Genomic DNA, 27198 nt, shown 5'->3' with positions numbered 1-27198 from the left:
CATGGGATATGCTGGTTTTGTTTCTTTAATATTTAAGAATGTTACTAACTGGAAAGAGTGCAGAAGAAATTTACAAAGATATTACCAGTTATAGGGAGAGGTTGGACAAGATCGGACTGTTTTCTTTCCAGCATTGGAGACTGAGGGGGGGATCTTCTAGAAGTATATGTGATCATGATAGGCATGGAGGGTAGAACGTGGAAGACCATTGTGGAGTGCATTGAAACAATAAGTGCAGAGTTAACAAAGATGTAAATGAGGGTTTCACCAGCAAAAGAACCGAGAAGGAATGAAGACACTATGTCACCAGCAGAAATAGGCTGTTTTAGTGATAATATAAATATGAAATCGGGAGCTCATTATTGCAGGCTCAAATATGATACAAATGCTGAGATCAGGCTGTTCCTTATGAAGGGCTTTTGCCTGAAACGTCGATTTTCCTGCTCCTTGGACGCTGTCTGACCTGCTGTGTTATTCCAGCACTACTCTAATCTAGAATCTAATCTCCAGCATCTGCAGTACCCACTTTCGCCTGTATTATAGAACACACTGGCTTCAGTGTTCCCAATACTTGACTTAAGAAAATTTCTGTTCCATGAGTACTGGATGATGAATAAGCAAATTTGAAGGAGTAGGGTGAGGTGATGCTGAGGCCAAGCTGAAGGTTATTAGTGTACATGTGAAAATTAATTCTGTGCTTTTGGAACAGAGGAGATGAATGCAGAAAATAAACATGAGGAGGTCAAAGATCAATTCTTCAAGAAATAGTGTGGAGACAGAAGAGAAGCCATTACAGGTGATTTTCTGGCTATTATTAGTTAACATCTCTGAACAGGTTCATTAGGAAATATCTGACAGACTATATCTGAATCGTGTGAACAGTTTTGATACCTTTACCTAAGGAAAGATATTGGCATTGGAGGCAGTCCAGGGAAGGTTCATAAGGTTGATCCTGTGTTTGGAGGGATTTTCTTGTGAGTTGTGTAGGTTGGACTTGTACTCATTGGAATTTAGAAAAATGACCTTATTGAAATACATAAGATTCTTAGGGGGGTTCTTACGAAGATGTTTGGTAAGTGAGAATCTTTCAGGAGGGTCTAGGACCAGAGCACATGATCTGAGTTAGGGGATCACCCATTTAAGAAAGGAAGGAGGAAGTATTTCTTCTGTCAGAAGGTAGTGAATCTGTGGAATTTTTGTTAGTGCAGAGGGCTGTCAAGACTGGGTTGTTAAGCATATTTAAGGCTGAGAAAGGGAGATTTTTAAAGGTAAGGAATCAAGGGTTAAGACAGGACAGTGAAATAGATTTAGTCAGCCGAATGGTCTGCACCTGGCCTATGAAATCTAGGGCCTTATAATTGAGAGGCATTGGAAATGGTTTGGTCTCATCACTATTCCACAGGCAGGTAGATAAGGACAAAGGAGGGAAAGTTTAGATTTGTTGCAATCATCTCAGATGGAATTTGTGATTTTGATAAGAGTCATTCTGATACTGAGGAGTAATAGAGCAATGTTCCCTTTAAGCTGTGACTGTGCACATTTCTGTCCTTTCCAAATTATCAAATGTGTACTAGCATGGCTTGATAGGCTAATTAGATTTCCCTTTTGTATACTGAATTAACTATGTCAGCCAGGACAATATTCACAGTGCTCCAATTAGTCTCCATGATTCAGGATCAGACTAGAGAGCTCAGTCACACTGCATGCACAAACCATGGTCCAGTGAATTGTGATGGGAAGAGTGAGAGAGGCCACGAAGGAGAACAGATTCTATCAGCTTTCTATTGAAGATGCAAGTGTGCTTTTTATTTAATTACATAATATAGGCATCTCTGGCTAGGCCAGAATTTATTGCCCATCCCAAATTGCCCTTGAGAAGGTAGTGGTGAACTGAAGTCTTTGGGATTATCGGGACACCTACTAGGAGGGGAGTTCCAGCATTTTGATCCAGTGACAGCAAAGAAACCATAATCTATTTCTAAGTCAATGTGGTGTAAGCTTGGAGGATAACATGCCAGTAGCCAGAGACATCTGTTTCCTTCATTCTCTGAAATGAGTTAGTTTGCAGGATTGAAAAGTGCTTTTAAAGAGGCTTAATGAGCTGTTGCAGTACATCTTGTAAATGTCACATACTGCTGTGACTATGTGTGAAGGGAGCGAATACGTAAGTTAGTGGATAAGGTGACAATCAAGCAAATGCTTTGTTCTGGATGATATTGAGCTTCTTGACTGTTTTTGGAACTACACTTATCAAGGCAAGGGGAAAGTAGTTCTTCACAGTCCCAAAATGTGTCTGGTAGATAGTGACCAGGCATTGGCAATCCAATAGATGAGTTACTTGCCACTGAAGTCTCAGCCTCTCCTCCTCTCTGCTCTTGTGACGTAAAATGGCTGGTCCAGCTTAGTTTCTGGTCAATTGTAACTCCCAGAATGTTGATACTCAGGGATGTTAGCGAGAGCTTGAGTGCATTAGAGAATGAGTGGTAGGGTATGTGCTGGTTTGTTGCACATGTTGGTGAATTCCACATTATTTCAGCCTGTCTAACGCTATGCGGCAAATTGATATCATGTATACTGTAATACTGCCTCAGTGCCATTGTCAGTCCAGCTGCTCTAGCTGTACACAATTCCCCTGGAGTAGGTGCGACCCTGTGCAGATTAACCCTGAACTGGGGCCGTGACCACAGCAAGCCACACTGTATCAGTAAAAGCTGGGAAGCATATCAGATGTGTGTCGACACATTTGGTTAAGATCACTGGTGAGTAGTGAACAAATGGTGCCTGTCTGTTACCTTACAAACAGGTTTCACATGGGCTTTGACACCAGAAGTTGTGTCAGTGAACCATCCAAACAAACAGAGCCCCTCTCCATTGGATCAGAAATTTCTACGTGAGCAAAGGACGTGTGTCTCATAACAACTTAGATTGAAGAATTGTTAACGTGCAACACAGACTTTGTATCATGAAGTATAAAGTTAGAAAAACAAATTCAATATCATTTTGTTTTCTGTAACTGATTTAAAGAGAAGGAAAGAAAGATTAAATATTTTAAATCTAGGACAATGAACATCAGAAGGAATGATTTCTTGCTTGTAAAAATTCATTTTCACAACCAAAAAGTTATTTGCTACTAAATATGATTTAGAAAAGTGCACTATTATTGGCAAATTTAACAAGAATGTATCGGATAAGTACAATAACCGCACACATTTGTATTTGAATGATATGTCTGTCAGTAACAAATCAGTATAGCACAATTTCTAAAAGAATAGGACATCTTGGGCAGCAAGTTCCTTACTTGCACACTAAACCTCATTTTTGGTTGCTCAAATTAGCCATGTGATTTCAATGTAATAAGCATTTCCATAGCAAAATTTAGCCATTTGCTCAACAAGGAACAAAATCCCAGTCCAGTCATTGGGAGTATTTAATGAGTAGATATCAGGTAATTTCAATATTACAATATTGAGACAACTCATTGATGGAATTAGGACGATTGCTTAATCCAATGAGTCTTAAACAATTCCAGAGAAACTCCACTGCCTGGGGCCTGCTGGAGAGAGTATAGCCAAATTGGATACAAGTAAATTTACTGCATAATACAATTTCAAGCATTTTAATTAATTCATTCACAGAATGTGGGAATTATTGGCTAGGTCAACATTTATTCCCCATTCTGAATTTGCCTGCCCAAGTTGGTACGGACATCCTTTCTGAACCACTGCAGTCCTTGGGGTGAAGGGACATGCACAGTTCTGTTAAGGAGGGAGTTCCAAAATTTTTATCAAGTGATACTGAAGGAGTGATAGAGTTCCAAATCAGGATGGCGGGTGACTTGGAGGGGAGCTTGCAGGTGGTCAAGTTCCCATCTATCTGCTGTCCTTGTCCTTCTAAGTTGATAAGAATCACAGGTTTGTAAGATGTTATTGAAGGAGTCTTGATGAGTTGCTTCAGTGCATCTTGTAGATGGTTCACACTTTTGTCATTATGCACCAGTGGTGAAGGGAGTCAACATGAAGATGAATGGATGGAATGCCATAACAATTTCCATAGCAAAATGTGGACATTTGGTCATCAAAGAATAAAATTCCAGCTCAGGTTTTGGGATAGGTAGTAGGTTGCTTTGTCTGAATGGTTTTGAAAGATTAATGGACAGAACATTGGTGCGAGCATATACTGTATTTGTAAATTTAATTAGAACTTATCTTGTGCTTTGAAAATTTTTTTCTTAAAAATAAGAAATCCAATAAGTAGCAGAAAGAAGACGAAGATAGAGAAGATGACCATGACTGTTAGATATGAGGCATTGGTGAGCGGTTTGGTGTAAGGCTGTTCTGCAGGGATCATATTTGTAAGATTCATCATGTATCCAAGTGTCCAACCAGCATTTGTTCCTTTAATCTGCAAACAATAAAAAAATCTGAGTAACAATGATGCAAATAGACTGCAACATGGAAAGATATGGAAATAGAAGAGAAATGTTATGTGGCTACAATACAGGCAACTGAAAATAGATTAAATCAAACCGATGTTTGCCTATGGATGATTTTCTTCCCAAGTAAGTTGAAAGGCCAAAGAGGAAAGGGAGAGAGAGACAGGATGCTGCAGTGAACAGAAGAGAGGATCTTGGGGAGGGGATCATAGAGGAAGAGAGAGTTTTGCTATAGGAAAGTTGAAACTGGATTTTGACATACAATCATGCTTTTGAGGCTTTTGATTCAAAAGCTGGATATAAATTAAATAAAATTTGCAGGTGATAAATTAGAATAAACAATGGAATCAAGTATTAGAACATGAGCTGGACAAGGTAATTCCATTTATCACAACTAAACACACATTAGAGGGAAAAATTGCTGAGCTATTTGTTTAAAATGATACTAAGGTAAGATGAGAGAGAGAGAGAGAGAGAGAGAGAGACTGAGGAGGAATCTCTTTTTAGGGAGTCAGGTGTGAGAGTAAGCATCACTTCTGTTCAGGGACAGGTCAGCTCCTCTTCTATGGTCACATGTTCATAACATACGTTTGAAGAGAACAGCAAATCAACAGGCAGAAAGCTCTTACCGTCAACCTCCCAGCGTTGAAGGTTCCAGTACCATATTAAAGATAACCAGATAGTCATTCACTCGCTGTGACCCAGGAGCATCCTTACTGCCAGTGTTGGGCAGGCAATAGAACTGTGATGTGATCACCCAGAGGCTCAGCAAGTGGAATATATAAGCTAAGCGTGTAGCAACCAGGAGCTGGGTTGGGTGGGGGTACATCAAACTAGGACCCAGAATTTGAGTGGGCTCATTGTGCTTGGCTTGAGGCTGTGGCCAGGGACAGGGAGGGAAGTGTCGCCAAGGCAGGATAGAGGTAGGGGCAAGGTTGGGGCAGCAGCATTGAGGCCTGTAATTTCTGTCCCTGCCTCATACTGTCATTGTTATGTCAGTTCAGGATGCAGTTGATAGTTACTCAGGAGGGCTCAGGGGCTGGCAATATCCAGGCATGTTCAGAAAATGCCAATGGGTATCTGATCATTCTTCTGTCTGTAGGAAGAAACCGTTCACAGTTGAAGGACAAGGCCTCAGACTTGCTGAATGTGGGGCTGGGGTTGCCACATACTCAGATCAATGAAGGAGCAAGCAGCTGACCTAGCAGGGACGGACCATGCTTGGATTGTACAGATGGAGAGTCTGCACTGTCACAGGAATCCTCCAGTCTGCAGTGATCAGATGTCCTGACAAAGTGAGACATTGTGAAGATTAGGGTGTGTTCGTAATCACTAGCTAAGTTTGTACCAGGTATAACTCCAACCATGAAGAGTTTTCTTCTTCTCTCCATTGACTCAAATCCTTAACAGCACATTTTGTCAACAACTTGATGTCAAATGAGATCACTCTCACCTCTGCAATTCAACTTTTTTTGTCCATGTTTGAACTAAAGTTGTAACGAGGACAGGGTGGTCAGGGCGGGACCCTCAAAACTCCGAGGTGGACACTGGAACCTTGGGAGGAGGAGTAAGAGTAAGCCATTTGGCTCTTCAAGTGTATTTTATCATCCATCTAGATCATGGCAGATCTTCTCATTCCTCACTGTTTCTTTATTATTCCAATAATTCAATATCATTATTATCTAGAAATCTATCAATTACAATTGGTTCTGCTACAACACGGTAGTTCCGTTCTCATGCAATCTAGTGTTATAAGAACATTGCATAACAGCAGCACCATTTAAACTAATGGGACTGGAATCATGTTATAACCAATACACGCTTTAAAAGTTTGCACTTTAGAAACAGCGTCCCCAATTCCTCAAATGCGTTATAGGGAATTTGCATTAATGAAACGTGCATTATAGCAGAATAACCTGTAATTTTTATTTATTCACTCTTGGCATTTGGACATTGTTTGCTGGTCAGTGTTTATTGCACTCTCTAGTTGCACAAGGTAATGGAGAGCTGCTTTCTTGAACCGCTGCAGTCAATGTGAATCAGTGGAGAATTCCAGGATTTTGACCAAGTAACAATGAAGGAATGGTAGTATATTTTCAAGTCAGGGTGGACTGTGGCTCAGATGGGAACTTGGATGTGGCGATAAGCATGGTAACAAAGGATAAGTGTTTTGTCAACCACAAATTCAAAGGACAATGGTTGGCCAATGCACAGCAGCAACCATTCAGACAACATAATGTTAAATGACAGATTGGTCCAAGTATGTCACCAAAGTGTACAGAATTCCGTTCGAAAAGTAGAACATGGTCAGCTTGGACTTGACTGAACCTTGAGTACTATGTTCAGTTCTGGTCATTGAGACATTTGAGAAAAAAAACTAGGATTATCCTCCTTCTTAAAAATCTGAATGTTCAGGAACATTAGATTTTAAGCTCTTCAGATTTGGAAGGAAACATGAAGCATTTAGTCATTTATATAAATGATTTGGATGTAAAATTGGAGGTGTAATGAACAGTGAAGAAGGTTACCTCAGATGTTAGTGGGATCTTGTTCAGAAATGTCCAATGGGCTGAGAAGTGGCAGATGGAGTTTAATTTAGATTTGGGAAAGCAAACCTTAGCAGGACTTATACACTTAATGGTAAGGGCCTAGGGAGTGTTGCTGAACAAAGAGACCATGGAGTGCAGGTTCATTGCTCCTTGAAAGTGGAGTGACAGGTAGATAGGTAGTGAAGACGACATTTGGTGTGCTTTCAGTTATTGACCAGAGTATTGAGTATAGGAGTATGGAGTATAGGTCATGTTGCAGCTGTACAGGACATTGGTTAGGCCACTTTTGGAATATTGTGTGCAATTCTGGTCTCCTTCCTATCAGAAGGATGTTGTGAAACATGAAAGGGTTCAGAAAAGATTTACAAGGATATTGCCAGGGCTGGAGGATGTGAGCTACAGGGAGAAGCTGAATAGGCTAGGGCTGTTTTCCCTGGAGCGTTGGAGGCTGAGGGGTGACCTTATAGAAATTTATAAAATCATGAGGGTCATGGATAGGATAAATAGACAAGGTCTTTTCCTTAGGGTGAGGAAGTCCAGAATGAGCGGGCATAGGTTTAAGGTGAGAGGAGAAAGATATAAAAGGGACCTAACGGGCAACGTTTTCACACAGAGGGTGGTGCATGTGTGGAATGAGCTGCCAGCGGAAGTGGTGGAGGCTGGTACAATTTACAACATTTAAAATGTATCAGGACGGCTATATGAATAGGAAGGGTTTAGAGGGATATGGACCAAGTGCTGGATTAGGTTAGGTTATCTGGTCAGTATGGATGAATTGAACCGAAGGGTTTGTTTCCGTGCTGTACATCTCTATGACTCTGACTCAGACTTACTGAATGGTCACAATGCAGGAGGAGGCTCAGAGTATTTCAATTGTATGGATAGGTCAAGGTATCATAGAATTTAACTATAGAAGTTAAGATTAATAATGATAGGAGGAACTGATCAATACATGAATGGATTCCCAGAGCAATGCAACAATAAACACTGGAACATTTAAGAACCAGTGTAGGTAGTAAATGAAGATGTTGAAATTATTCTGGCCAATGGACTGAGGTGGAATCCATGTCCTCCCTAAACTAAAATTATGACATAGAGATAGAGATGTACAGCACAAAAAAAGACCCTTCGGTTCAACTTGTCCATGCCAACCAGATGTCCCAACTCAATCAAGTCCTACCTGCCAGCACCTCCCATATCCCTCCAAACCCTTTCTATTCATCTGACCATCCAGGTGCCTTTTAAATGTTGCAATTGTACTAGCCTCCACCATCTCCTTTGGCAGCTCATTCTATACACGTACGACCCTCTGCATGAAAAACTTGCCACTTAGGTCTCTTTTATATCTTTCCCTTCTCACCCTAAACCTATGCCCTATAGTTCTGGACTACCCCTCCCCAGGGAAGAGACTGTCTATTTATTCTATCCATGCCCTTCATGATTTTCTAAACCTCTCTAAGATCACCCCTCAGGTTCCAACACTCCAGGGAAAACAGCCCTAGCCAATTCAAGCTCTCCCTATAGCTCAACTCCTCCAACCCTATAGCTCAACTCCTCCTCCAACAGTGCACTGTACTCAATACTCTGACCAATAAAGGAAAGCATACCAAACACCTTCTTCACTATCCTATCTACCTGCGACTCCATTTTCAAGGAGCTATGAACCTGAAATGCAAGGTCTCTTTGTTCAGCAACATTCCCTAGGACCTTACCATTAAGTGTATAAGTCCTGCTAAGGTTTCCTTTCCCAAAATGCACCCAGCTCACATTTATCTAATTTAAACTCCATCTGCCACTTCTCAGCCCATTGGCCCACCTGATCAAGATCCCATTGTAATCTGAGGTGACCTTCTTTGCTGTCCACTACACCTTCAATTTTGGTGTCATCTGCAAACTTACTAACTATACCTGCTATACTTACATCCAAATCATTTATATAAATGTCAAAAAGTAGTGGACCCAACACCAATCCTTGTGGCACTCCACTGGTCACAGGCCTCCAGTCTGAAAAACAACCCTCCACCACTACCCTCTGTCTTCTACCTTTGAGCTAGTTCTGTATCCAAATGGCTAGTTCTCCCTGTATTCCATGAGATCTAACCTTGCCAACCAGTCTCCCATGGGGAACCTTGTTGAACGCCTTACTGAAGTCCATATGGATCACATCTACTGCTCTGCCCTCGTCAACCCTCTTTGTTACTTCTTCAAAAAACTCAATCAAGTTTGTGAGACATGATTTCCAACATACAAAACCATGTTGATGATCCCTAATCAGTCCTTGCCTTTCCAAATACATGTACATCCTGTCCCTCAGGATTCCCTCCAACAACTTGTTTACCACTGACGTAAGGCTCACTGGTTTATAGTTCCCTGGTTTACCCTTACCACCATTCTTAAACCATGGCACCACGTTTGCCAACCTCCAGGCTTCCGGCACCTCACCTATGACTATCGATGATACAAATATCTCAGTAAGAGGCCAACAATCACATCCATAGCTTCCCACAGAGTTCTAGGGTACATCTGATCAGGTCCTGGGGATTTATCCACTTTTATGTGTTTCAAGATATCCAGCACTTCCTCCCCTGTAATATGGACATTTTTCAAGATGTCACCACCTATTTCTCTACATTCTATATCTTCCATGTCCTTTTCCACAGTAAACACGGATGCAAAATGCTCGTTTATTATCTCCCCCATTTTCTGTGGCTCCACACAAAGGCCACCTTGCTGATCTTTGAGTGGCCCTATTCTCTCCCTAGTTACCCTTTTGTCCTTAATCAATTTGTAAAAACCCTTTGGATTCTCCTTAATTCTGTTTGCCAAAGGTATCTCATGACCCTTTTGGCCCTCCTGATTTCCTTCTTAAGTATGCTCCTACTGCCTTTATACGCTTCTAAAGATTAATTTGATCTATCTTGTCTATACCTGACATATGCTTCCTTCTTTTTCTTAACCAAACCATCAATTTCTTTAGTGATCTAGCATTCTCTACACCTACCAGACGTTCCTTTCACCCTAACAGGAATATACTTCGTTATCTTATTTCTGAAGTCTTCCCATTTTTCAGCCGTCCCTTTACCTGCGGACATTTGCCCCCAATCAACTTTTGAACGTTTTTGCCTAATACTGCCAAAATTAGCCTTCCTCCAATTTAGATTGGTGAAGGGGGGAAATCAGGATTTGGTTAGGGTTAGAAGACAGACAGCAGAGTTTTGGATGTGCAGAAGATTATGGAGGATGGAAGGCGAGAGTCCAACTGGGGATGTAGAAAGCTCTCGTTGGGAGGAGGTAAAGCGCATATTTCAGCAGTAGATGAGTAGGTGGTGCAGGTGGCAATGGGCAATATTATAGGTGTAGTGGTCAGCAATGCTTCGAGATACGGAGAAAAATGATAAATACGATACAAACCTTTCTCAAAAACATGATTGTTTTCCAATTACTGGAGGTAAAATTGTAATTCTGCAGGAGGCTGAGGATATATTGTCCAGCAAAGCAGTTTTCACTCAGATATTTTTCATTTGTTGAGAATGAATTTTTAACCTATTAAAGAATAAATTGATATGATGAAGAGAAACCAAATATGCAACTCCTGTGATTAATTCACATATTCATTTCTTTTAATTACAACACAAGGGATGCAGAAATTAGATTGTCAGGCAAATACTATTGTAAACTGGGGAACTTGTAGCTACAGCAGCGTCAAACAACATTAACAGAGCCAATCCCAAGATCAAGCTACCACTTAGATGCTTTGGAAAATGTATTTGTAAATAGTGTACAGGCTGGTGTGTTGTCATCATGTGACTGCTTCCTCCACTCTAAGTACTTTCACTTTCATTGGGTGCAGGTAATAAACACTTCTCTTGAAATTGCATCAGAGTCCAACAGAAATTGTGCTGATTTTCTGAGCTGAGAGAGAGCCAGTTCCTTTATTTTTTAGAAAGAAAGCAAAGAATTAAAATCACATTCTGCATCTACGAAGTGCTGAGTGTGAGAGAATAGGTGTGAATTGTCCATTCCCTGATACTATAGAAAATTAAAGGAATGAGACAGAGCTGGAATTTTTTTTAAAATTTTCTTTGTCAAGACTATGAAATAGATGCAAAAAACAAGACAGATCAAATAAGAGCAGCAATCCTGCTTTCAGTGCTGAGAAAGGTAGACAGGATGGTTAAGGCAGTGTTGAGCATGCTTGCATTCATTGCTCAGAGACCAGTGAGTATAAGAATTAGACTGTCATGTTCAGGTTCTCAGGACATTGGATGAGGTCACTTTTGAAGTACTGTAGCCCTGCTACAGGAAGGACATTATTAAATTGGAGAGGGTTCAGGAAAGATTTACTAGGGTGTTGCTGGAACTGGAAGGTGTGTGTTACGGAAAGGCTAGAAACTTTTACTGCAATGAAGGTTAAAGGGTGACCTTATACAGGTAAAATCATGAGGGGGCATAGATAAGGTGACTAGCAAAGGTCTTTTCCTTAGAGAGGAGAGTTCAAAACTAGGGGACATTTTTTTAAGGAGCGAGGAGAAAAATTTAAGAGACCCAAGGGGCAACCTTTTCTACAGAGGGTAGTTTGTATGTGGAATGAACTGCCAGAGGAAGTAGTGGATGCAGACACAATTAGAATGTTTGAAAAGACATTTGGATAAGTTCATGAATATAATAAAATGTTTGGAGGGTTATGGATCAGACAGACAAATGTGATTAGTTTCAGTTCAGGAAACTTGGTCAGCATGGACTGAAGTGACTGTTTCTATGCTGTATGACTCTAAGCTGCTAGATCTCACTGAGGAGCAAATAAAACAGACTGAAGAAATCTGAGGCCTTGAAAACATTCATAAGTAACACTGATATAGAGAGTTCAATGTAAGTTATGCAGACGGCCATCCGGAGAGTATTGATCAGTATGAGATCACACTGTTGCATCTGGCTGAATCCTTTGAGTTTGCACAACTGAAAGATGATCCCAAAAAGATAACAGTGTCTTAGGCATTAGTAATTCCACTGTGAGAACATGTCTTCTGAGAGAGGTAATGTTTACTATTAAGAGCTATTGACATGTGCTGAAGATCACAGGTGGTCAAGTATCAGCTGAAGTGAATTAATGAAAGAACAGATAAGGAACTGCATTATGCTGATAGACATTCCAGGTTGAATGAAATCAACATGTAAAAATATTTGCAGAAAATAAACAACAGAAAAATACCAGAGGGAAAGGTGAAAGGAAGTTTGTCCAGTGTGGAAAAACCAGTGTTGTAACCACAAGAAGCAGAATTACTTTGCATTCAAAGTGTAACTAGAAAGAAATAAAAGCTGATCAAGATGATTGCTGAAGAGATGTCATCCAAAATTCTGACGAACTGACTTTATGATGATACAGACTTTATAACTATGACATGTTGGCATTGTGAGTTCTAGAGGTGATAAATACTTCGTGACTGTTAACCAGAAGGAGACATGTAAGACATCATCATGAGCTTCACAGACCTGTATGAGTGGGTTAAGGCAGTGACTTGAAAATTATGGTAAGGTTGAGATTATATGTTGGAATGATACTTTTCCCAAAGAGGAAAAGTGAAGCTGAGAGCTCAGTCCACAGAGAAGAAAAATAAGCCACAGAGAGGAGACACTGGACAAATTCTTCTCCTCTCAGCTGAAGCAAGTCTAAACTTGCTAAGACTGCTAACCCCAACACTTGCCAGAAATGATCTGAGCATTTTGCAGACCCCAATGCCAGACTGCGGACGAGATCCCATATGATTACAAAGCTGTTTTTATAGATACAGAATAAGGGGTCACACATTGAAGATAGAAAGGAGGAGGAATTTCTTTTCAGAAGGTAGTGAGAATTTGTGGAATTCTTCACCACAGTTAGAGGCAGAGTTACGTATGTGCCACACTGATAGATTTTTAATCTGTAAGGAAAGGAAGGATTATAGGGAAAAGGCAGGAAAGCAGAGCAGTGGGTTATCAAGTCAGCCATGATCTCATTGAATGGTAGAGCAGACTAGATGGACTGAATGGCCTACTTCTGTTCCTATGTCTTATGGTCGCATAAGGTCTTGGATATCTTACTGGTGAATGTCATCTCAATGTGAATGAGAGTGAGACCAATGCAAAATCTGCCAAGGAGAGCTCCATATTCCTTCAGTCCAGCTTAAAAGTCAGGATAGAAGAGAAAGAAAACAAGGGAGTGATCAAGAAAGTAATAACTCCTCCAGTCTGGATTAGCAGCATGATAGCAGTGAAAAAAAAGGAAGAATGAGAGAGTTCACAGATCTAAAAGTATCTCAATAAAGTTTTTGAATAGATTTCATGACCACATTCCAATCGATGAAGAAATTTCACAACAATTTGATGAGGGAAAAATCTTCACTTAGTGTGAAGGATGGTTACTGGCAAGTGAAGCTGAATAAAAGCAGCAGTTTTCATAGAATCTACCTACATTCTGGTCTCCATTCAAGAGATAATGCTCTTGATCCTCATGGCAGTTGGTCTTTCCACCAGTCCTAGAGTGAATCAATGCAGACAGCATATGATAAATCAGCGAGATTCCCAGAGTGGAAGCTATTGTGGATGATCAATAAGATTACACTATGGATATGATAAAAGAGGACATCACAGACCACACAAAAATCTAGTCAGTCAGCTTGATAGAATTCACAAGAATACCTGAAGCTGAACAAAAAGATGCAATTAAAAGACAAATTTTAAGTACATGGATCATGTACTAAGTGCAAGTGATTTTGTCTAGATCCTAACTGAGATGGTGAGAGGTGGAACAAACATTCAGCAATCAGCAGGTATGAAAGCAGTGAAAAGACTTTTTTGGATTTGTGGACTATTTATGAAAGTATTTGCCCTAATTTGTCAGCAGAGTGTGGAAATCTTTGCAAGCTCACTGCCAAGGTATTGGGGCACAGAAGAAGATGCTGCTTTCACTCTAATCAAACAACTAGTGATGGCCCCAGTGCCAAGGTATTCAGGCTACAATGAAGGCTTAATGTTCTGCCAATGAGACAGGAGTAGGAGCAACCTTTGCGCAGCAAGGGCAACCAATTACATTTGTATTTGGGGCATCAACGTGAACAGAATGATGCTACACTCAGACCAAGGAAGAGTGTGTAGCTATTGTCTTTGGTTGTGAGTATTTTAATCAATACCTGTTTGGGAGAGGCATAAACTACTTCAAAGCATCTTCCTCAAAACTGTTTTGTCACTCCAAAGCATCTGCAAATAATGCTTCTTTGTTTGGAGAGATATAATTTGGATATGACATACAAGTACATGAAAGAGATGTTCATTGACAATGTACCATCAAGAGCAGCATTTCTGAGAAGACAGTTGAAGATGCGAAGATAGAGTGTGAAATCTTCCAATTTGATTGAGAAGTAATAGTTTGACTTTCTCTGGAAGTTCTCAACCCAACAGATGTTGAATTTGTAGGACAAGCTTCTGACCAAAATCAAGCAAGCTTAATAACGAGATGCAGCACTCCAAGTTCTGCAAGATGTAGTGACTATGGCTTGAGATCTCCAAGGCAAAACATGTTGTTCTAAGATAGCATTGGGCATACAACGGTGAACAGATAGTCCAAGATAAAATTTTGTACAAATAAAATAATGTTCCCATGTCTTACAGGATGAGAAAAGAGATGCTGAAGTACTTCCATGCAAACATTACAGTAATGATTTTAGTCTGAGGAAGACAAGAGGAGTGCTCTACTGACAAAACATGAGCCATGAGATTCAGGATCAAATCAGCCAGTGCAGTGCCTGTAATGATTATCAAGCTAAGCAAAGTAAAAAGCCACTTACAATATGTGACATCCAAGACAGACCATAGATGAACCTTGGAGTAGATGTGTTTACTCTCATAAGATTATCTTGTCTATTAATGACATTAACCACTGTTCTGACTACTGAGAGTTAGACCAGCTAACATCAGTGACTACTAGAGAGACTGTAGAATTCCTGAAAGCATACTTTTGACATTACAGCATTCCTTGATGAGTGACTTAGGCCCTCAGTTCATTAGTGAAGAAAGATTGGGAAATTCAACACCATGCATTATCTCCACACTATCCCCAGTCAAATTAAAAGACTGAAGCAACAGTGAAAATCAGGAAAACCATAAATATTAGTAAGAGTGTATGATAAAATCAAGGTGAAATGACAGAAAGCCAAATTTCACTTTCATAGATCTGCCAAATCATTGACAGAAGTGGAGAGCCAGAGTGCAAATGTTCAACACTCAACAAGAGTAAGCCCACATGTCAACTTGATACCTGTGCAGAGTAATTGTCACATCAACCATACACAGTGAATGTGAATTAGAAATATAACATCACAACTGTAGACCTATGTACAAGTTTTGAAGTTGTTCCTTCACATCAGCAACTGATCAGGAAGATGTCATCCCACCATCTACCCCAAGTATAGAACAATTATCAGTCCCATGGGTTGGCTGTTCCTCAACAAAGGAAATGGCTCAGCAACAACAAGTACTGTTGTATTATAGAGAAGATTCCAGATCAGATAGGCCTGTACCTTCAAGACATTATATGGCATCATGACATGTGATGTTCTGGTATAAAGGTACACGTTTCCCTGCAGTCACTCTGTCATTGAATCAGTGTAGAATCTTCAGCCAGTCAGCTCTGTGTATGCAATGTACAGTTACATCATTAAACAGAGAATACAGACTGCTTGCAACCTATAATATTGTAGGCATGTAAATAGTTATTATAAATTGACTTCCAGACATCTGTCTCAACAAGAACCTGGCTTTCTGTGGTAAATACTACATGAACTAACATACAGAAAACCACACAGTGAGACAGTTACCATGTGACAACACTCCTTTGAGAAGAAACCTAATCCTAGGAACAAGTAGATCCCAGACAAACCACCAACCACATGCACATGTACCATTCGTAAACATGCACAATTTAAGGATGGTGTGCATAACTAACCTGCAGAGACTTCCAAAAATGGGATTAGCTAGAATTAAGACAGTTTGTTAGTGGATTTTCTTTGTGAACTACTGAGAGAGGGTAACACGTGGCTACAAAATTTTAATGCATGTGATTTTTTAAAAATGAAAATGGAGACGTTTGGGGAAATGCAGCGATACCTATTGGCTGGCTTGCTGTAGTCATATGACCTCTATGGCTGCTAAATGATTTCATTTGAGTTGGGGCACCTATTAAACATATTACTTCAAACATTCCTACTGATAAGAAAAAGAAAACTAAGATAAGAAAATAAAGTGAGGAATGAAAGAACCTGAAGGAGGGTGGAGGGAAGGCTACAAGCATTGGAATGTAAAAAGAATAGAGAAATATTGTCCTTTTGAGGATTACTGGCTGTAGCTTTCTGCTCTTATATTTGCTTTCCTGGTTGGGAAGCAGCAATATTGGACCAGATCTTCTATTTTCTCATGAAAGTTTGTAACTGCTTCTTCAGAAGTCAAGGCTGTTGTATGATGCCACTCTCATCAGTGTCGTGACTATGTACCCGGACTTACCTCAGTCAGCTCAATCCGAAGGCAAATGGCAAATCCCATGGACTTCTTTCTGAATTCTACCTACTAATCCTCTTGTACTGAGAGTTCCTATTGGTACATGCCTGAGATTTTGCAATAAAATTGATTTCTCTTGCAGTAGTAAACTCCAGCTTCAGTAAGGGCCAACCAGTACTGTGTCAGTCCCAGCCCTTAACTGCACTCTCTGATTCTGAGGCAGGAATAGCTTGTGTTGTCGAAGTGACACATCAGGCCAAAGAGCTCACACCTACCTCAGCCCATGGCTTCAAACAGAATGCCTTCACCCTTTGCTGTGCTGTGGACAAATCATAAGGCTTTTCACTTGTCAGATTAAAAAAGTCCATCACAAAATAATATGCAGAGAATGCCTGTGGGAACAGAAGGAGAAATGGAATAAGGAAAATAAACTTTGATTAGTCAGCATTCCTCAACCATGATTGTCCCACAAACCTTAACTATTCTCCAGAATATTGTTCAACTTTTAAAAAGATGTTTGATTTTCTCCTGCAATACATGGATAGGAAATCCCAGGATATAGTCACAGGGACCAGTGCTATAATACCTTATTGAATCTCACAGTATGGAAAGAGGCCTCTCAGCCAAAGTAAATTCGACAATGGGTTAGCTCTGACAGGAGAAATAAGAAGAAATAAAGTGGAGTGCTGTGTGATTTCAGAAAAATTGTTTTTACATTGAAATGAATTATCTACAAAATGGTTTAGAGTGGCCTGATTATGTCACGCTGAAACTTGAGCAATATCAAGCTGAGAGAAAAACAACAACATGATACTAAGGAGATACAGATACTGAGCACGTATGTGTAGACTAACAGGAAAGGACAAAAATCAGGAACCTGTGCATGGTAATGTCAGCGAAGATCATAAAAGCATCAAAGAAAGTAGCTGAGAAGGGTTTGAAATTGTCTGGTCTGTTATTATAGCAAATTGTTAAACAGATGATTGGGGTTAATTGATTGAGTGGATAGAAAAGAATACAGCCTTGACAAGCTCTGCATGTAAACTGCTTATTAATTGGAGACATGTGTGGTTTAATGGTGGTGGGTAAAGTTGAAAAGTAACACAGGTGGTTAGGTGATTGGAAAATAATCGTGTGAAAGCACTTCTGTACTGTGTCACTGAGGGAACACCTGTTTACATTGTTTAGTTTAGAATGAGAGAGTTTCATACAATATACATAATACTTACTCCAAATTTTCCATGGACCTTTGGCTGATAAACCCCATTAAATGAACAGCTGCTCCAGGTACAAACACTGAAATTAAAGATGCTTCTGATGTAGCGATCGCATTGGTCAAAGTTCCCTGTCCCAATGATCCTCACCATTTGCTGAATTATATTGTGCTGTGCAGATGTGCATGGACTATTAAATAATTCAGTCACATTGATTGTTCTTATGTATCCTTTGTTAAAACAGGGGTTCAAAATGGTTCCATTGTCAGTGATCTGAAAAGAAACAAAAAGTCAAACTATTCAATACAGCTAATACTTAATCTGCACACACAGAGCATCTAAATTTTGCGCTGATGTTTGTAAGGTCTATGCTAGCATGCATACAATCTGTTTAGGAGCTGGACTGTTGGAAAGCCAATGGCAGGATGAATTTGAGATTAACTTTAAAGATTTTAGCCTGCTACCGCATGGTGAGACAGTGGCAAAGTGGTATCTTCACTGAACTCATAATTCTAAGGCCCACATTTATGTTCAAACTCCACCTTAGCAGATGGTAAAATGTGAATTAAATTAAGAAACCTAGAATTTAAAAAGCTGATCAAGTGACAGTCATGTATCCACAGTCAATTGCCATAAAAATCAATCTGGTTCACTAATGTCCTTTAGGGAAGGAAAACTATTGCCCTTACCTGGCCTACATGTGATTCCAGATCTACAGCAATTTGGTTGACTCTGAATTTCCCTCAGAATTGTAAAAAAACTAGCATCCAAATTCAGCAGGTAACAGGGAAGACAAATGGAATGTTGGCATTTATTTTGAAGGGAATGGAGTATAAAAAATTTGGAGGTCTTGCTGAAAGTTTACATGGAATGGGTCAGATCACCTTTGGAATATTGTGAACAGTTTTGGTCCCCTTATCTAAGAAAATATACATTTCCATTGGAGGCAGTGCAGAGAAGGTTCAGTTGGTTGATCCTTGGCATGGAGAAATTTTCTAATGATGAGAAGTTGAGTAGATTGGGCCTATACTGATGGGAGTTTAAAAGAATGAGATGCAATCTTATTGAAACATTCAAGATATTCAGGGAGTTTGACAGGGTAAAGGTTGTTTCCCTTGTTCTAGAGTCTTGGACCAGAGGGCCTAATCTCAGAATATGAGGTTGCCCACTGAAAACAGATGAAGAAGATTTCCTTCTTTCAGTGGTACTGAATGTGTGAAATTCTTTACTGCAGAGAGCTGTCAAGATTGGGTCAGTAAGTGTATTCAAGACTGAGATAGACAGATTTTCAAACAGGAAAGGAATCAAGAGTTTTAGGGAAAAGACAGGAAATGGAGTGGAAGATTATCAGACCAGCCATGATCTGATTGAATGGTGGGGTATTTCAATGGGCTGAATGACTTACTACTATTCCTGTGGTCCTATGGTCCTGTGGGCTCTGAAACAGCCGAAGCAAGCCACTTAGTTCAAAGGCATTTAGGGATGGGTGATGCCAGCGACTCCTACATCGCTTCAAAAGAACATAGAGAAAGAAGCTGTGCAAATAGTAATTCTCCTCCAAGCTGCTTTAGAAAAAAAACATTTTTTTCAGAAGGAGTCAAATTTAAAACAGCAGCAAAAATGGAGCTGACTGCAAAAGCTTTGGGTAGATTTTAAGAATATTCTACTCATAAACAGCTGCAACCTATGTACAAGGTTATCATGGATTAAAAAATAAAGTTGGTGCACAAGTATGAAAACAGTAGTTTGTATGCCTCCAGAGGATCTGGTGTATCCTGATATTCCCTTAAAATGGATAGGTTACGTTCAACAACAATTTAATCTTATGATTCCCTCCAACGTGACAAAACACGTGAAGACATTTCACAGAGTGTAATCAGACATCTGAGCTAAAGAATAAGATAGTGGGAACAGTGACCAAAAACTTGTTCAAAGAGGTACATTTTTAGGACTGTTTTAAACAAAGAGAGGGATTGGAAATATTAGGAGTAAGAACATAAGAACAGGAGTAGACCGTTCAGCCTAACAAGCCTGATCCACCATTTATAACAACTATGGCTGATCGAATACTTCAACGCCTTTTACCTCCCTTATCCCCATAACCCTGTATGCCACTGTTAATCAGAAATCTATAAATTTCTATTGTAAACATACTGGAAAAGACTGAACTTCCACAGTCTTCTGTGTTAGAGAATTTCAAATGCTCACAATCCTTTGAATAAAAAATTCCTTCTCATCTCAGACCTAAGTGGCATCCATTTTAGGAATCTTATTTTTAAATAAATATACTTGAAACTCAAAACTTGAGAGAAAAGAGATCCAGTTTGCCCAATCTCTCTTCATAGGATTGTCCTACCATCCTAGGAGCATGTTTGGATGGACGTTGGCCTTGGCAGTTACATTCATTTAAACAAGTAGCAGCATGGGTCACTCAGCCCCTTGAGACTGGTCTGCCATTCAATAAGATTCTGATTGTTACCTCAAATCTGTATTTCCACTTACGCCAATAACCTTTCACTATTTTGCTTAACAAGACTATTCACCTCGGGCTTAAAAATGTTCAAAAGCTCTGCATCCATTATCTTTTCAGAAAGCGAGTTCCAAAGACTCATGACACTGTGTGAAAGCATTTCGCTTCATCTCTGTTTTAAATGGTGACCCCTGAATTTTAAACCCTGGTTCTAGATTGTCTATGAAGAGAAAACTACCTCTCCACACCAGCCTTGTGAAGACTTCTCAAGATCCTGTTCGTTTCAATGAAGTCACTTCTAACTCTTCTGTACACAAGCACATAAAAGCTTAGCCTGCCCAACCTTTCCTCCTAAGACAATTCATCCATTCCAGATATTAGTCTAGTAAACCTTCTCTGAACTGCCTTCAACTCATTTATCTCCTGTCTTTCAAAAGGAAATCAATACCATACACGGCACTCCTGATGCAGGATTACAAATGCCTTGCATGATTGAAGATGAAGATATGGTTACCAATGGTCGGCTGAAAGAAGTTGAGAATGCATAAGAATAGGAGGATCATGTTTTTTGGAAGGTTGTTGGGCTGATGATAGTATGGCCAATGAAAATTAAACATACTTCTGGGCTTATTCTGCTTCTTCTCCCCACAGCCTTATCCCCTTGTCCATTCTGCAACAAATGATAGAGTGTAATGAAAAACCCAACAGAACAGCAATTGCCAACAGCTTTGAGGTACTCTGAGCATATTTTGTTGCAAATATTTTGCTATCTAGACAAAGATTCATAGAGTCATAAAGTTCAAGAAATGACTTTCTATGAATATATAACTGTCATTTTGCATAAAAATGGAACATACCAACTGTAGTCAGTTTGGGACAGATCACAAAGGTGTTGCCAAGAAATTTAAGGGGATGGTCAACATGCCAAAAGAATTCTGGGTTGAAATTTGAGTAGGAGTCAGACCAGGATCAAGTGGTCAAGAAGAGATGGTCAAGGGAATAAGTTCTTCCTCATTCTCCACTGATCATTTTCAAGATCATTTTTCAATATTAAAAGGAACCTGAACCATCCACATCTTGACCTTCATGCCAAACATCATTCATAACTAAATTTTGTTTTCTACATTCCTGACAAAAGGCTGCATGATTGTATTAAGGCTCACAGGCTCTTGTCTTTCAATCATCTTACTGGAAGCAAGATTTGGGAAGTAGTCTTTTGGTCTGTTTCTGGTTTCTTCCAGTCTGGCACAACTGTTGACTTGTATCCATTTTTGGCTAAATTTCACATCCAAATTAAAATATATTGTGCGGTGTTCATTTTCTTTTTATTGTTAGGTTCTCATTCATGGATATCAAAAAGGCTTTGGATATATATTTGAAACAGAAACTTTGCAGGTCTTTAGGGAAAAGAACAATGGAGGAGAACTAACTGGATACCTCTTTCAGAGAGCCAACACTGTCACAATGGGCCAAATAGCCTTCCTTTACGTTGTATATTTCCATGATTCTAAACCAGGAACTCTTAGTTTAAAAGTCTCCACTCCTGGATACACCCTAGCTCATCAATGCCAATTGTAAAGAAGTATAAGAATCATTCTCTACACTTTTGATTGTGAACTGAAATGGAAACATTGTTTTAAAATCAAGGATTGTGAAAGCAGTTGCTACACTTTTAAAAACAAGTTACTGAAACTAATTTTGTGTGATACATACACTGCTGTTTTATTTTAGTTGGGACATAGCTGTTTGTTGATGGCCTGGCATCAATCTGGGCACTTATTTTTTTCAATGCATTCAGATACATTGTGATATACATCTGGGAGTCAGACCTCCTGCCTAAGAGGTAGGGACATTGCCACTGTGCCACAAGAGCCCTCCATCAGTGTGTGCATGTAGAATGAATCAATTGTTCTTACTAAGTACAGGAATCTGGGGTTTTTTTCTGTTAAATAGATTCTAACAGACAGGTAAATCAGTGACTTTGCAAGCACTAATTTAAGCGTTAACTTTTGTGGTGACGATAAGTAGTAGTGCAGCTTGTGAATCAGCACACTTTTCCAAGTGACAAGAGAATGAGGACTCATGCTGCATTATTTTGAAGTACTGTAGTGACAATGATTTTAGTATGGTATTCGTCAATGATGAAGATAAAGACCAGGTTCCGTACTACAAATAAGAAATGGGTCAGATGTTGCAAATTTCCTGCAGGTGGCAGCATTGATCCTGACAGTCTTTCACTCCAAAAAATTTGGAACTTGATTTGGCAAGTTGGTAGAAGTGAATCTGCCTGCTTAAGCTAAGAAGACAGATAGAATTAAAGTACTAACAGAGCATTTTGGTTGAGTAGAAAAGCAAGAAGGATCATGCACTCCAGGTAGTGAAACATTCGAATTAGGTAATATTGAATTACAGTTAAAGCAACTTGAACTAAAAAAATTTAATTTAGGTAAAACTCCGTTATCTCACTTTTTAGATTAGAATCAATCTAAACATCATGGCATAGACAGAGAACACAGGGGGCCAACACCTTCAACATATTGTCTAGCTATCACCATTGTTAACAGCTAACCCGAGAATGCAGCTTTTTTAAAAAAAGTTTGTGATTTACACATGAAAGAAGTGAAACTATCACTGTATTCTAACAGATGAAAGGCTTAACAATCAATTTTTCAATGTATAATTTCAGTTACAACACGCTGTAAATATTTGCTATAAATTCTGTGTGTTAGGATTGAGCCCTCCACTATCACCTGATGAAGGAGCGTCGCTCCGAAAGCTAGTGTGCTTCCAATTAAACCTGTTGGACTATAACCTGGTGTTGTGTGATTTTTAACTTTGAACTAAAAAGGCTTGAGATGAAATTCCAAGGAGCAGAAAAAGACAAAACAAGAGGAGAATTGAGAAGGAAAATGGTATAGAACTAAAGACAGGAAATGTAAATAATAAAATTAAAATTAGAGTGGCAATGGAAAAGGAAGACAAGAGCAAGAAAAAGAGAGAACATGAATATCAGTTGAAAATGATGTCTGTTAAAAAAAAACAAGAGATGCCAATGCATGTTCTGATGAGGAGAATCCAGTTCATAATCTAAATTCCAGAAAGGAAATGTTTACATTTGTTTGGGTTCTGGCAAAATTTGTGGAAAAGAATGTGGAGACATTCTGACCGGTTGACAAGTAAAGAAATGGAAATTTACACTTTGTTGTCACAGGAATTTCAAGGAATTGGAATGCTGTAAACAAAACAACATATGAGTTGGCTCCATATGAGTTAGTGCCTGAGGCATTATAGGTTTTGAAAATTAAAGAACAGCCTAGGCAAAATGAATTTTTAGAAGTAATTTTGACAGGTGAATATAAATATTAGGACCTGAATCACAGAAACAGGAACAGGAGTAGGCCATTCAGTTTGTCAAGCCAGCCTATTCAATAGTATCAAGGCTGATTGAACATTTCAATATCTTTTATCCATCCCATAATCCTGTGTGTCATTGGTAAGCAAACATATATCAATCTCTACCTTAATTATACTCAAAGACTAAGCTTCCACAGCCCTCTATGGTACAGAATTTCAAATGCTCATAATTGTCTGAGGAAAAAAAAATTCTCGTACCTAAGTGGCATCCCCTTATTATTAAATTGTGCCCTCTGGTTTGAGACTTTCCAACCAGTAGAAACATCTTACCTGCACCTACCTTGGCTATTCCTTTAAGTATTTTGTAAGGTTCAATGTCATTCCTCTCATTCTTTGAAATTCTAAAGAATACAGGTTCAGTTTGCCAAATCCCTCTTCATAGAATTGTCCTGTCATCTGGGAGCAAGTCTGCTTAATCTTTGTTGCATATCCTTTATGGAAATAATATTTTTCCTGAGATAAGGTGACCTTGAGCACACAGTACTCAAGGTGTGGTCTAACCAAATCCCTGCACAAATGAAGCAAGGCTTCATTACTCCTGTACTGAAATCCTCTTGCAATAAAGGCTCTTCCTAATAGCTCACTGCATTTGCATGTTAACCTTCTGTCACTTATCATCAAGGACACCTAGGTTCCTTTGTATATATACCCTTTCCAACCTCTTACCAATGGAGAAAAGGTCTACCTATCCAATCCTCCTTCCAAAGTGGATAATCTCACATTTTTCCACATTATACTCAACTATCATGTTCTTGCCCATTCACTGATCCTGTCCAAATCCTCCTGAATCCACTTTGCATCTTGGTCACATTACACATTTCCATTTTGCTTTGTAACAATTCCAAACTTGAAGGTGACACAGTCAGTCAGTTTTCACATCCAGATCTTTGCTATATTTTGTGAACAATTGAGGCCCAAGTACTGATCACATCCTGCCATTAAGAAAAAGACCCCTTTGTTCCTACTGTTTTCTGTCTGTCGGTCAATAATAATCCAGGCTAGTACATTACCTCCTATCCCATTAAATGTTCTAATAAGCCCCCTGTGAGGAACTTTAATAAAAGCATTCTGAAATAACATCCATTGGTTCAAAAGTATCAATTCCGTTAGTAACAGTTAAGGTCCCTCTAATTATTTTTTCTACTGTGTGGACTTCCAAGGTCCTTGTGTGGCAACAGCTTCCAAAGCGGAATGTCAATGCTCAGCACAGTGTCAGCAATCTGATTGGCATGCACAGAACCTCTGAACAGCTGCACAGCGGGAACGTTAGCAACATTTTCAAAAACTTTCAACAAACTTGCCAAGCATGATTTTCCTTTTCAGAAATACAATCTGTCTATGACCAAAAAGATCATTATCATCCAAGTGCCTATTTATCATTTGCTTTATAATAGATTTCAGAATTTTCCCTACTACTAATATGGCTAACAGGTCTGTAAAATAGGAGCAACAGTGGAGGATTTGGTACTTCAAGCCACCTCGGTCATCCAGTATGTTCATGTCTGATCATCCAACTCAGTGCTCTATTCCTGCTTTCTCCCCATTACTTTTTGATCCCTTTAGCCCAAGAACTATTTTCTCCTCAAATGCAATCAATGTTTTGGCCTCAGTTGCTCTGGGGCAGAGCATTCCATAAGCTCACCACTCTCTGGGTGAATAATAAATATCTCCTCATCTCAGTCCTTAATGGCTTATCCTATGTTCTTACAGTGTGACCTCTGGACTTCCGTATCATCGAGAACATCATTCCTGCATTTATCCTGTCTCGTCTTTTTGGTATTTTATGGGTTTTAAATGAAAGCCAAAGGTTATCAGCCTGACACCGACTCTCCAATTGGACCTGGGGCAGCAAAATGGAAAGGCAGATGGTGTCTCTCTCTCTCTCTCTCTCTCTCTCCCCCCACCCCCCCCCCCCCCCCCCTTTTCTCTGCAGTCAAACTATTTTGAGCCTGAGGAAAGCTAGTTACTTTCACCAGTTGTTGTAAGCTGTTGTCTTTAGCCAGTAACTAACAGACTTTTTAGCTGTATACCAATCATCCTTTGCCGCCTGCAAAGAATTGAACAAACCTGGAGGACGTAGATTAAAAAACAGAAAGCCCTTACAAGTAAAAAGAACATCTCAATGAACCCTATAGACTGGTGCTATTGAACTGTGTTTCACAATACTTTTTTCTTCACCTTTCAGGTTTAATAGCTTTTGTTGCTGTCTGCTTTAAAAAGAGTTTTAATTAGTACAGCCATACGTTGTCAGTTCATTGCTGTTCACTTGTGATTAGAATTTACTGATTTGTAATAAAACAATAGTTCTTATTAAGTACAGGAACCTGATCAGTTTTTTTGTTAACTTGATTCCATCAAACAGGTAAATTTTGGACTTTGCATTCCTTAATTAAATCGTTAACTCTTGTGGTGACCTTGGGTGTAGTGCAGCTTGAGAGTTGATATATTTTTCTAAGTGGGTCATAACACAAGTCTTGGTGAAGACTAAAAGAAACAACAAAGACACGTTTCCTTAGGATCTGCCAGTCTCCAATTAAAGTTAGAACAAGTGACCAGTGGAACCTTCATGACATGGAAAGCCCTCAGGTCATTACTTAGATGCTTTTTCTATGGAGGTTGTACATTTGAAATTTTAATTACTGATCTCTTAATTAAAAGAGACCTGAATCAAACAGCCTTCTGCAGTAACATTTCAAAAAATGCATAACATTGGCAAACTTCATGAAATGTGATAATTAGAAGTACCTTCTCATACCACTGTTACCATCCAGAATCACCTTACCTTAATTAGCACTGTCACTCTCTGTAAGATCACTACCACCAATCTATGACATTTTAGATACGGTTATACTCTTGAGAACATAATCTTGCTCAGTTTCTATTTACACATTTTCTTCACTGAGGACAATACTGTCCTTTATTAAGAAAGCCATCTACTGCCTCCAGGATTTTATGAGTCCTGTATTATTATTTGAATGTCCCTTCACAATTATGATAATGCTGCTGATAAGCATTATATTGCAGACTGTCAGCACAGTTATCCCTAAGGCTACATGAAAATTTTGTCAAAATAACACCAAATTCATTCAACATACAGTATCAATAACCTCACAAGGCCATTGCAAAGATGCCAGACGTATGATGTCACCATAGTTAGAGCACGTCCAATGAGGTTCCTATCTATAAAAGGAGAGAACTTTGCATAATGCCTTTCATGACCTCATGGCATCAAAATACTTTATAGGGAATTACATTATTTTGAATACAGACACTGTTATGATGGTAGGATACCATTTCCTTCTGTGAAGGTGCTGCAGTACTATATTTTTTTTTCAACCAACAAAAATTCGCTATCATTGTAATAATATGTTGACATTGTAATCATTAGGTTTCCATCCTCTCTGATGAGATTTCCAAACTCCAGCAAGATGCTGACCCTCCCGGCAGCAATGCAGCCCACTTGAAGCTCAAGCACAGTGCATAGGACAGGCTTCCAAGCAACATTAGTACTATATAACAACTATAAAAGTCAGAAATCTCAGGATCTATGTTAAAGATATCAATTTCTCAGCATTTTTAATCAAATTCCTGTCT

At 39.3% G+C, this 27198-nt stretch overlaps 1 protein-coding gene across 4 annotated transcripts in view; it reads right to left on the bottom strand.

Annotated features, from left to right (window-relative positions):
- Positions 1 to 3409: 3409 nt before the first annotated feature.
- The window catches only part of entpd1 (ectonucleoside triphosphate diphosphohydrolase 1), a 128283-nt gene continuing 104494 nt past the window's right edge, over positions 3410 to 27198 (bottom strand). For 3 of the 4 annotated variants that reach the window (XM_072557303.1, XM_072557301.1, XM_072557304.1), the window contains 5 exons: positions 20810 to 20860; positions 17736 to 17993; positions 16782 to 16898; positions 10393 to 10524; positions 3410 to 4401 (listed from right to left, as the gene is read on the bottom strand). In XM_072557303.1, the coding sequence (XP_072413404.1) occupies positions 4195 to 4401; positions 10393 to 10524; positions 16782 to 16898; positions 17736 to 17993; positions 20810 to 20860 (765 nt within the window). In that variant the 3' untranslated portion in view covers positions 3410 to 4194. The remainder of the gene's footprint in view (positions 4402 to 10392; positions 10525 to 16781; positions 16899 to 17735; positions 17994 to 20809; positions 20861 to 27198) is intronic. The other variant, XM_072557302.1, reaches the window with a different exon arrangement.

The sequence above is a fragment of the Chiloscyllium punctatum genome, chromosome 38, assembly GCF_047496795.1.
Source record: "Chiloscyllium punctatum isolate Juve2018m chromosome 38, sChiPun1.3, whole genome shotgun sequence".
Taxonomy (NCBI): domain Eukaryota; kingdom Metazoa; phylum Chordata; class Chondrichthyes; order Orectolobiformes; family Hemiscylliidae; genus Chiloscyllium; species Chiloscyllium punctatum.
This window is presented reverse-complemented; position numbering and strand designations above follow the sequence as displayed.